The sequence below is a fragment of the Benincasa hispida genome, chromosome 11 (genome assembly GCF_009727055.1).
Source record: "Benincasa hispida cultivar B227 chromosome 11, ASM972705v1, whole genome shotgun sequence".
Classification (NCBI taxonomy): Eukaryota; Viridiplantae; Streptophyta; class Magnoliopsida; order Cucurbitales; family Cucurbitaceae; genus Benincasa; species Benincasa hispida.
Window position 1 is genome coordinate 56,991,949 of NC_052359.1, and position 12,316 is coordinate 57,004,264.

At 35.4% G+C, this 12,316-nt stretch overlaps 2 protein-coding genes across 2 annotated transcripts; one reads left to right on the forward strand and one right to left on the reverse strand.

The window, feature by feature from the left end:
- The first annotated feature begins 431 nt into the window (after nucleotides 1-431).
- LOC120091526 (leucine-rich repeat receptor-like protein kinase PXC1) lies at nucleotides 432-3,259 on the forward strand. The gene is made up of 2 exons (XM_039049602.1): nucleotides 432-2,214; nucleotides 2,309-3,259. Exons 1-2 carry the CDS (start codon nucleotides 831-833, stop codon nucleotides 2,977-2,979), a joined length of 2,055 nt encoding a protein of 684 aa, XP_038905530.1. The 5' UTR covers nucleotides 432-830; the 3' UTR covers nucleotides 2,980-3,259.
- A 3,108-nt stretch (nucleotides 3,260-6,367) lies between these two features.
- Nucleotides 6,368-11,782, reverse strand: LOC120091812. The gene is made up of 7 exons (XM_039049949.1): nucleotides 10,639-11,782; nucleotides 9,486-9,630; nucleotides 9,330-9,383; nucleotides 9,157-9,248; nucleotides 7,660-7,895; nucleotides 7,347-7,517; nucleotides 6,368-6,918 (listed from the first exon to the last, which is right to left on the reverse strand). The coding sequence occupies exons 1-7, from the start codon at nucleotides 11,445-11,447 to the stop codon at nucleotides 6,821-6,823; spliced, it is 1,605 nt and encodes a 534-aa protein (XP_038905877.1). The 5' UTR covers nucleotides 11,448-11,782; the 3' UTR covers nucleotides 6,368-6,820.
- Between the last annotated feature and the right edge of the window lie 534 nt (nucleotides 11,783-12,316).

Genomic DNA, 12,316 nt, shown 5'->3' on the forward strand with positions numbered 1-12,316 from the left:
AGAATGCCTATTTCTCTTTCTGTTCTCGCATGAGTAACAGGTTGTTCACCATTTAATCTGTAAAACTTCTGGATTTAAGTCTCATTATGATTTTTTGTCTCTTCCAATTCGAAAGATATAGGGAGGACAAGATGTTATTAACATTGATCTTTGTCTTCCTTTGTTTCCTTAAACTTGGGATTTCTTGAGGTATTTGTTAAAAAAAAAAAAAAAAAAAAAAAAACCCAACAATCTTTTTAGAAAACCATGATAAATATTCAAGAAGAAAAATCTCATTCTAACATCAAAATGTCTAATTTGACCTACAAAAGTTCTCAAGATTAAATCTTGATGATACCCAATAAATCAAACTTTAAAAAGAGAATTCAAAAGAAGAAAAAAAAAAGTAAACCAATTCCCATTCTTCACTCATTTCATTTATAAAGAGTGGAGGACAGCAATGATTCAAACAAACAACCCTTCTTCTTCCTCCACTTCCTTTGAAAGAAATTAAAACTTTGAAATCATTCCCTCTCTTAGTTTCAATCAGCCCCTTAATTCTTTTTTTATAATCATAATCTCTTTTCTTAATTAATTAATTCATCACACCCTTTAATCATTCCAAGTCTAATTTTCTTTTCCCCTGTGGGGATTGGCAGATCAAACAGATTCTGTTTCTCTGTCTCTTTCTTCCTTCTCTCTGCAACCTTCTTCTTCTTCCTCACAGAGAGAGAGAGAGACAAATCAACAGGATATTCCTTTGCTTTTCTCCATTTGGGTTCCTTCAAACAGAGACACCCTTAATTTTCACTCTTTTTTCTCAACCATTTCAGGCCCCCAATTGCTCAAAGATGATGATGATGATGATGGAGAAGGAGAAGGTGGGGATGAAGATTTTCAGTTCCGCCATAGCTTTCTTTTTCTCTCTTACCCTTTTGGTCTCTCCTTCTCTTTCTTTAGATGATGATTCTTCTGCTCTGACTCGCTTCCGTCTTCAAGCTGATTCCCATGGCGGTTTACTAAGAAATTGGACTGGTTCTGATGCTTGTGCTTCTTCATGGCGTGGAGTTCAGTGCTCTGTTAATGGCCGTGTTGTTGCTCTTTCTCTTCCTTCTATGAACTTACGAGGCCCCATTGAGTCTCTAGCGCCGCTCGATCAGCTTCGTCTTCTTGACCTCCATGACAACCGTTTGAATGGAACCATTTCGCCGCTTGTTAACTGTACGAATCTTAAGTTGTTGTATATTTCCGGTAATGACTTCTCCGGCGAGATTCCGCCGGAGATTTCGTCTCTCAGGCGACTCCTCCGGTTGGATTTGTCTGATAACAACATCCGGGGCGGAATTCCTGAGGATATTTCTAAATTGTCTCGGCTTCTCACGTTACGTTTGCAGAACAATGTCCTGTCCGGTACGGTGCCTGATCTCTCTGTTTCGCTTGTGAATCTCACTGAACTTAATTTAACCAACAATGAACTGTCCGGACGGTTGCCGGACGGGATGATGAAGAAATTCGGTGAGAAAAGTTTCACCGGAAACGAAGGGGTTTGTGGATCGAGTCCATTACCGATCTGTTCGGTTTCTGGTTCACCGCCGGAGTCGGATTCTACCAGAACGGTACCTTCAAATCCAAGTTCATTGCCGCAAAACCCTATTATTGGTCCGAACAGTAAAGAGTCTCGAAAAGGGCTCAGCCCTGGGGTGATTGTCGCGATTGTGATCGCGAATTGCGTTGCATTGCTTGTGATTATCTCGTTCATCGTCGCGTATTACTGCGCTCGTGATCGTGATCGGAGTTCGAGCTCCATGGCCGGAAGCGAGAACGGGAAGAGAAGGAAGAGCGGAAGTAGCTACGGAAGCGAGAAGAAGGTGTACGCCAATGGCGGTGGCGACAGTGATGACACTACCGCTACAGACAGAAGCAAACTAGTGTTCTTCGATTGGAAGAAGCAATTCGAACTTGAAGATTTGCTGAGAGCGTCGGCGGAGATGCTCGGAAAAGGAAGCTTAGGAACAGTTTACCGGGCGGTGCTTGACGACGGTTGTACGGTGGCGGTGAAGAGGTTGAAAGATGCAAACCCATGTCCGAGGAAGGATTTTGAGCAGTATATGGATGTAATTGGGAAGCTGAAACATCCCAATATTGTGAGACTCAGAGCTTTTTACTATGCTAAAGAAGAAAAGCTTCTGGTTTATGATTATCTTCCCAATGGGAGTCTCCATTCTCTTCTCCATGGTTGGTTCTGTGATGAAGCTTTTTGGTAGCTTACAATGTGTTTGATGAAATGATTTTTGGTTGATTTTCTTTGATTTTTGTTTTCTTGAATTAGGGAATCGAGGCTCAGGGAGGATTCCATTGGATTGGACGACCAGGATCAGTTTGGTTCTAGGAGCTGCTCGTGGATTAGCAAGAATCCATGGAGAGTACAGTGCTTCAAAGATCCCCCATGGGAATGTCAAATCTTCCAATGTTCTTCTTGACAAAAATGGAGTTGCTTGCATTTCTGATTTTGGGTTGTCTTTGCTTCTCAACCCTGTCCATGCCATTGCAAGGTTGGGAGGCTACAAGGCCCCGGAACAAGACGAGACGAAACGTCTTTCGCAAAAAGCAGATGTTTATAGTTTTGGAGTCTTGTTGCTTGAAGTCTTAACGGGGCGTGCACCATCGCTCTACCCATCGCCTTCACACCCGCGAAGCGACGACGAAGAGCAACCGGTGGACCTCCCGAAATGGGTTCGATCCGTGGTGAAAGAAGAATGGACAGCTGAGGTTTTTGATCCAGAGTTACTGAGGTACAAGAACATTGAGGAGGAGCTTGTGTCCATGCTTCATGTTGGGTTGGCTTGTGTTCTTCCTCTGCCTGAGAAGAGACCAACAATGGCGGATGTGGCGAAGATGATTGAAGATATTAGGGTCGAGCAGTCCCCGCTCGGTGAAGATTACGACGAATCGCGCAATTCGCTTTCGCCTTCCCTAGCCACCACAGAAGATGGTATGTAGCCAAAAGTTTTTGTGTGGATTGTTCATTAAGATGATGCTTAGTTTAAATTAATGTTCTCTGCATTCTCTCATGCAAATTTATGGTATTTATTAGAATCTATCTTTGGTGTTAATTGTAAAACTTTGATCAATGTTTGCTCCTTGTTGTAGTGGGAAACATCACTTGATCTTTCCATAAAGCTGTCATTAATCTAATTAAATTAGTTCTCTACCATGTAATTTAAGGATGGAGTATATACATTTTGTTCCTAATTCTTAGAATCTCAACAATATTAAGAGACATCTTCCACAAACATTTGGTACTAGTTGAATGAAAAATGGAGTCGCTTAATCCAATTGTAAATTCCGCATTCTCATAATTCAGATCTCAAAGATGTGATTTTTTTTAGATTGCTCGGACGTTTAATCCATATTTGTTTCACAGTTTTCAACATTTTGTTTGAGAATAAGTTATTATGAGACATCTTATTTCTCGCTAACAAGATTTTCTATTCCCTCCTAAAATTGTGGGTTTTTTCATTTATCTTCTCCATCTATTTTTCATTTCAGATATAATTTATTTTGCATATAGTTAATTAATTAATTAATATTAATTTAAAAAATTATAATATTTATTTTAATAAATTAATATTAAAATATTTACTTAATTATTTTTACAATAAAAATTTATTAAATTAATGCAATTATTTTTTTACATAATTAATTAATTTATTAGCTAACAATATTTCAAATATATTTAATTAGTATAAAATTTTATTTTTCAATAATAATAATTGGTTACTTATTATTATTATTATTTTTTTTTGTAATGAAGCAATTATTTATTTAAATTAATTTTAATTTAATCTTTCATTATAAACATATAATCATTATTGAGTATTTATAATCAAATAACTATTTATTGGATTACTTTTTGTTGCTTCATTCATTATCAATGTATCCTATTTATATAACTTTTTTTTATATTCTTTATTATATCATATTTTTAACTCATTTTTCATTTTTATATAATATATTGTTTATTAAGATATATTTTCTTATATTAATTAAATAAAATTAAAGTTGCTAATGTTCAACTTAATTAATTATAAATACTAAGTATTAGATTATAATTAATATGACGTTTATTCAATAGGTTATTTTTAATTATAAATTACTCAATTTTCAAATATTTATAATTAAAATTATCATTGATTCTTAATTAATTAACTTTTGTCAATATATTGAATGATATTTATTTTTAATTAATTAATCTATTACGATTATATAAGATTGTCATGCTTAATTTCATCAATTATATGAAAACATTATTTTTTTTAATAAATTTCTAATAGCATTTCTCATCCACAAACAAATATAGTCATCTTTAATTTCTATGCATCTTATTTCTAGGTATCTTCTCGGTCATCTGTAAAACTTTAAACCAAATGACTGTGAATAAAGATAGGCACTCTTGAGTTGTTTGATATACTTTTAAAAATTCTCATACCCTACATGTTATACTTTAAAAAATGTTTTAAGTGGATATTTCAAAATAATAATTCATTAAAAAAATATTAAATTACGTGATAAATCTCACTTAAAAAATGATTAAAAAAAAATCTAATTATTGATGTTGATATCTACATTAATAAGATTTTGTTGATATTATTTGTATTTTATCAGATTTTTACAATGCAATGAAAGTGAACAAATTACATATTTTATGTAAACTAAACTATGCTCGTGACGTGTTGATAAAATGTTAATACCTTAGATATAAGTTTTCTTTTTTCTTTTTTCTTTTTTTTTAAATCAAGCTTATTTTTTAAGATTAAGAATATGTAAAATAAAATGGTTATCATTATTGCAATTGTATTAAAATTTTCAATTTTACTCGCTGAAAATATATATTTTTAGTCTAAGGTCTATCATTTAATCAAACCTTACAAAACATTCACCATTAGAATTTAATCTCTCTCTCTCTTTTTCCCTTTTGGCATTTGTGTTTGTAATTCATTTGAGATCAAAATGGGAGTGGGGGATATTGTGATTTTGTGAAGAAACGACATGTTTGACCTTTTTTGTATTTTATTTGGAAGATTTTGGTTGTGAAGTTTTAAACCAAAAACAAATAATTGGGCATGCAGAATAAGCCAAATTATGGAATTTTGGGTGATGTCTTTTCTTCCTATTGGTCATGTATCCTATTCCTTCCAAATTGGGGCTTCTTTTAAATTATTTCTCATTTGCTCACATTTTACTCCACTTTAAATTATTTTCCTTCAATTGCTCATTTTTACTTTAAATTATTTTGTTTCAATTGCTCATATTTTACTTTAAATTATTTTGTTTCAATTGCTCATATTTTATTCTAAATAATGCAATAAGTTTGGTTGGATTCCAACTTAAAAAATGCTCGAAGTTTAAAATTTATCCCTTTACCATTGAATTCACCGAGAATTCAATTTAAACGTAAGTTACGCGCCCAACAAAATCAAGTTTTATACCCGTGCGGATCTATTAATTAAAAAAAGAAAAAAGAAAAAAAGAGACCTTTGAGATGGTGGTGATGATTTTGTTTATGAAAACTAAGCCTATACACACTACTTTCACCTCCAAGTTTCTTCTTTTGTTATCTACTTTTCACAAATGGTTTAAAAAATCTAGCCAAAATTTGAGAATTGAAAAAAAGTAACTTTCATAAAGTTGTTTTTCTTTTTGAAATTTGACTAAAAATTCAACCATTTTACTTATAAAAATATACAAATCATTGTAAGAAATGTGGATAAAATAGACTTAAGTTTTAAAAACAAAAATAAAAAACCAAGTGGTTAGCAAACAAGATCTTAATTTTTTAGTTCCTATACTTTCAATAGTTAAGTGTAGTTATTTGAAATTCATTTTTATCAAAATTTGTTAAATCAATCTTCATGCCAGAACTACAGAGATATAACACAATTTATAGAGGCAAAACTAATAGAAACCAAATTGTTTTTATAAAATTCAACAATAATTTTTTTTGATGGACAACATAGATTTCATGTATTAAATAGGATTAAGGACAACCTAATGCATCCAAATTGAGACTATTTAAAATACTGGAAACAAATATGGAAATTACAGAAGTTTTAAAGATTAAATTGATCATGATACTCCACAAGAAAAGTATTCCCTAACAACGTTAGAAAGCAACGGCCACACGAAAAGCAAAGTTCTCTAGAAGTTAATCTAGGAAGAGATTACATAATGTCTTTCTACGTGTTTAAAAAAGTGTTACGAAGCAACCCAGCTCTCACTATATTGTATAATATATGTTTATATTTGAGGGGTGGGGTGAACTTTCACAAGATAAGGTTTTTCTTGTATCAACACACTTCAACACAAATATATTTTATACATTATGAAAAACAACAAAAAGTTGTGTTGAATCATAGATTGAAAATGGTGGCAGTGAGCCAAATTGATATTCAACTTACAAACACTTCAAATACATTACATGACAAGTATAACTTTATTTTAATGAGATAACATGACCACCAATATACTTCAAATCTGTCACACCCCATCCATTTTCTTAATCTACCCTTCCACTGAATCAATAATAATATACATACAAATACATTACAATACAAAGGCAAATGCGGAAGAAATTTTGGCACCACACCAAGAATATGATCTTCAAAATCAGTAATCAAAATCTACTCTACTTTCACACTCTGGTACTTGGCAAGTAACATAGCAAACACTCCCAATCCTAAAGGAGGAGGTAGCTATAATTTCTTAAAGAGCCCACCAAACAATCTACGGACTCGATTCGACCCAACATAACCTAATACTAAATATTTGAGTTTTACGAACACTAGCTAATTCTTCCATTTTGATCAATCAATGTACCCACTTGCTCTCCGCATAATGCTTTTGAGATATTTCCAGGCTCAAGAAGATTAAAGACGACCACTGTAAAAATAAATTTTGGTTGGATTTCATTATGATCAACGACAATGCAATAAAGGGAGAAAAGAAACTGAAATCCTGAGCAACGCAGGATGATTCAACCACTATAAACTTATAATTCTAGATTCTTGCGTTCACACTAACTCGTGGATAAAAAGCACATCAAAACCTATATTTTAAGTGCGAGTTCAACACAACATTCGGAGGTGGAGGATCCAAACTTCTGATCTCTAAGTCAAGGGCATATATATCTTAACTAGTTGAGTTATACTCATGTTGAGTAGTATTACGAGATTAAATCACAATATTAAATTGATGTAATCTTTAACGACAAATCATAAGATTAAACCAGAATATTAAACTGATGTCATAACATCATCAAAGACCAAGACTGAATATATCAAACTAATAATCTAAACAAGAAAACGTACCAGGAATGTTGTTCTCTTCACAGAAAGTTAATGCTGTCATGTCCATGCTAGTGGCACCTCTTGATACCAACTCCCTGAAAGATATGTGCTTGAACGTAAAATTGTTGTCTTGCGAATTGCAGTCATACACCCCATCAACATTTGTACCCTTAAGAACTGCCTCAGCATGAACTAATAAGAGAGAGGCATGTAAAACCATGTAAGCATTCAAATCTGAACGATTAGCATACGTTCCAATGGAAACCCGTGTATAAAATAGTAAAGAGCATCCAACAACGGGCTAAAAGAGAGAGAATAGTTAGCAGGGTCATACTCTCGGAAGCTCGGAGAGCCGCAGCTGTATCAGTAGAAAATAGGGGATTTCCAGTGCCAGCACCAATGCCACCAAATATAACTACTCTGCCTTTCTCGAGATGCCTTATAGCACGTTGCCTACTGTATGGTTCAGCAACCTCCTGAAGCATAAATGCAGATTGGACACGAGTCTGAACTCCCATCTTCTCTATTGCTGACTGAAGAAGTATTGAATTCATCACAGTAGCCATCATACTGTAGACATGGTATTCAGGGTGTCACCATTAGTAATGCATATAGTATAACAAATTACGTTTATCCGATAGTTTTTGCTGTCAAAGTCAGGATAAAGATGAAAAACCTATCTTTCTCAAATAACACAGAGCATCTCATACACTACTACTAACAGCATCTATTCAGTCACAAATTGCATATGATACGTTCCAACATCTTCGTACATCTACCCCACCAAACCTCAGATGCGCTAAAGGCCTCAACTCCACATCGATTGAAAGAATGACACAACTTTCAGCTTAGATACTTTAGAACTCAAGGATACGATGGAATTGCACGAATCCTATTCAAGTAAGGTCATTTTTTAGCTTTAGTTACTAGAAGGTAGGTAACCTTCTCAACCGCTTCATTTGCTTCCTAAAATACAAAATTGCTTAGTTCTTAAATATACAAGGCCCCTTTCGTAGTGTTCAATATCAGAATAACACAAGAATGTAATAAGAAGAAAGAGACAGCAAAAGGCATGTAAACACCAACGAAGATGAAGTGGAAGCCAGACTCGTACGACTAGCAATGCCACAATGCACCCATGATACATCATAGTAATAATATCAGTGACAATGCAACAATTTTAAGAAATTAGAATGTTTTTGTTAATGTAACTATATATCAACAATTTCTTGAGACTTACACGTTATCTTGACATTTTCATGATTTTTCTCAAATTTCTGATATTTGGGGGAGAAGCGTCTTGCTTCCTATTCTAGACTACAGACATCTAAGTTTTCATTAACATCACCAGAAATAGAATGTCACATAAAACACCAGTTTTAGTTCGTTTGTTATCTTTATAAGGAAAGGAACGTTATGATCAAATCAGTGAACTTTTTTTTCAACATAAAACATAAAATGGGCTACTAAGGCCCCGTTGGTAATCATTTCATTTTTTGTTTTTGGTTTTTAAAAATTAAGCATATTTCCTCTACATTTCTTATAAATGATTTGCATCTTTCTTAATTACAATAGTTGAATTTTTAGCCAAATTCCAAAAACAAAAACAAGTTTTTAAAAGCTACTTTTTTTAGTTCTCAAAGTTTGGCTTGGTTTTTTAAACCATTGATAAAAAGTAGATAACAAAGGAAAAAATTGGAAGTGAAAGTAGTGTCTATAGGCTTAATTTTCAACAAAAGAAGCTAAAAATCAAACGGTTACCAAACAGGACCTACTTAATGAGAAAGAGGATTTAGATTTAGCACAACCAAGGTGGTAAGTGAAAACGTACCCAATTTGGTATGCTGTACATCTATCTAAACCTGTGGTAGTCACCCAAGAGTCTCCACAGAAGAAGTTACGACCTCCAACAACAATTGCCACCTGTAGTATTATAACCATAATTATAGCCCAGTGTGAATATGGAAGAAGTAATAAAAAGTGGTTAAACGCAATAATTAATACCTCCACACCCAGGCGACAAGCCATTACAACTTCCCTGGCGATTGCCATTGCAACCTAATCATCAAAGAAACAAATTTAATGCTGGCAACTATCCAATTATCCTAATGATATGACGTTATAAACTCAAACGGAAGGTCACAAGATAATTCTATTAACCTTTGAGTCGATGTTGTTAGGACCAGTCCCTGCAAGAGCCGTACCACTGATTTTAAAGACGACTCTTCGCCACCTTGGGCTGGTAACTGCTTTGGGTTTTACATTATTCATGTGACCAGCAGTATTCGGTGCAGGAAGAACGTACCTGCCAGATAGATTGCAAAAACAAATAACTAGTTGTTACCTTCCGAACAAAACTATCACAAAATGGCTTTTGCTAGGAGGAAACTAGAAGCATGGAACTCTAAAATCAAACTCCAGAAAGGAAAAAAGGGAAAAAAGAAAGAAAGAAAGAACCAACTTATTATTAGCAAGAGGTTCATTAAACCATTTAAAAATGAAGCAAATCAACCAGGCATGTCCACATATTTGGTTCTTATATATTCATATAAACCAAGTAACTCCAAACTACTCAGCAGTCAATGCCTAACAAAATACACCACATTGGTAATAATGTGATATGCCATACGAATGAAAACTGACATATGCTTGTAAACATTGGTTCATCCCCAAAACCAGCTTAATTTTCACGTTAAACGAACTTTATAATAATAGCCAGACCAACAAATTATGAGTACATTGACACACCTGCAGATTGTAAAGCACATGACCAATCAAACTGCACAAATGCTATTGCGAAGTTCTAGTCCTACACTATAAAATTTTCCAGATACAGAAATCACAGGACATCTGATAGCGTCAATGCTGCTAGACACCGTTATGGGACATATTAAAAATTCTAAACATTCGCTTCAATTATCGTACGAGCTTGATCTAGTTTTGATCTAAGCAATGTTACTAAAAATATGCACTTGGAATCTCAAACCGGTCCTTTCATTCCAGAGCCATGACTAGTAATTACAAGATTCCGAGGAAGAAAGAATTGCAGATATAGTGCCAATTACAATCCCCAGCAGCAAAAGGGCAAAGAACTTAATGTCTCTTGAAGAGTTACTATTCAAATAGACAAATGACTATGCAGTGTGCAATCAGGAATTCACGGTAACAAGTCAAGGAAGCAGTAAGCAGACAGATAATCGAAAAACACAGACAGCGCATATCTGAAAGAACATCCATTTTTCCAAAAATGTGTCTCGTTCTCCCAATAATAGTTTTACTAGAAGGGAAAAAAAGAAACGGGGAGGAGTAGAACCTCTTCGATATCCTCGGAGTATTCCCTGAGGAGGCAACACTCCGATCCTCATCAGACACAACCTTCATTGTCAAAGAATTTCCAACAATTTGCTCCATCTGCTTAAACCAAGGCCAGTGACTGATCGAAACACCACCGTTACTCATCCTATGCCTCTCCAATTTATACCTCTTCTTTAAATTGTCCACCTTATTCTTACACTGCTCTACGCTCTTGCTCTGCTTCTCGCACCGTTCACTGACAGTTGCAGCCACTTCCTCCCAATCCCTCCCCCTCAAATTCCCCCTATTAAGCTGCGTAAATTTCTCGGTATACGCATCCAGAAGGCAGGAAATAGCCGCATCGCTCCACTCCTCTCGATCCTTCCTGTATTCTCCGCCACTGGAGGAAGGCTTCGCTCTTTTATAACTACTATAAGAACCTCCTTCCTCCGCAAGCTCATCCGACTGATCCTTCCTCTTCTCAATACGCACATCAACACCAACACCAAGCCGATTCGGATCTCCATTATCAAACGAACTGGAGCAGAAAGCAGCATCACCATAATCCTCCGCATCCTCTTCCTCCTCTATCGGAGCACCGATCTTCTTTGGACTTCCGGACGGCGCGAGAATCGGTTGAGCCGGTTGATTAGGAGGAGGAGGCGGCGCGTGAACTGAAGACGGTCGAGGTGTGAAGCGGTGAGATGCGTAGGATTGATGGATGTGGTGAGGCGTTGGTACATGATGGTGGTTGGTGGTGGATTGGTGGTGTTGGTGGTGGTGGTGATCGTCGTTGAGGAGAGAGAAGTCGTCGTCACAGGAAGCCATTAGAGGACGTTAGGGTTAGGATTCAAGCTTCACCGGAACGACGGCGTTAGGGAAGGAGAGACGAAACGTTGAGGGCGTTTTCAATTTCTGACGAAAGGGATTTGACGGAACACACACTGCCGTGAACTGCTCAAGACTTCCCTCGTCAGCCTTCTCACGGTTCCGTTAAGTACTGAGAAATTTTGATCGTCTTCCCACATGGTGGGGCCCTTCTGGTTGAGGCTCCGTCACGATCGTTAACCTTCTTTTATTCTTTTCATAAATACCCTTATTGGTTTCGCCAATTTTCAATACCACCCCTCATATCGAATCTGTCGCGTCCTGGACGAACAATATGGCATAAGTTGATTGTTTAATAAACTACCATAAAAAAATATTAAAACATCATACCAAATATTATCAACATGAGCATAACTCAATTGTCATAAGTTGTACCATCAACTTCCAAATATGCGATTCTCTCTTTTGAATGAGAAATTTTAACTAATCACACATCATCATTACAACAAAAGCCCAAGCTTGTGGTTGAAATCATAATTTGGATCAGGCCAACTAATTAAAGTCGCTTAGGTCTAATCCAATTAAAACCCATAGTGAAATTTTGGATCGAATTAAAGATGGACTCAAGCCTAATATTTGGCCCAAAAGTAATTGGGCCTAAGCCCATATAAGGTCCATGAAAATCCTCTATAAATAGAGGTCTTACCCCTCCATTTGAAAAGAGTTTTTTTAGAAGAACTGAAGGTTGAAGCTCTGAAGACTAAAATTTCAAAGCTCTAAATATCCAAATGTTGAACCTTTAAAGACTTAAAGAACACGACTCCCTTGAAGATCAGAAGACATACTAAAGCTCTGAAGACTGAAGTTTC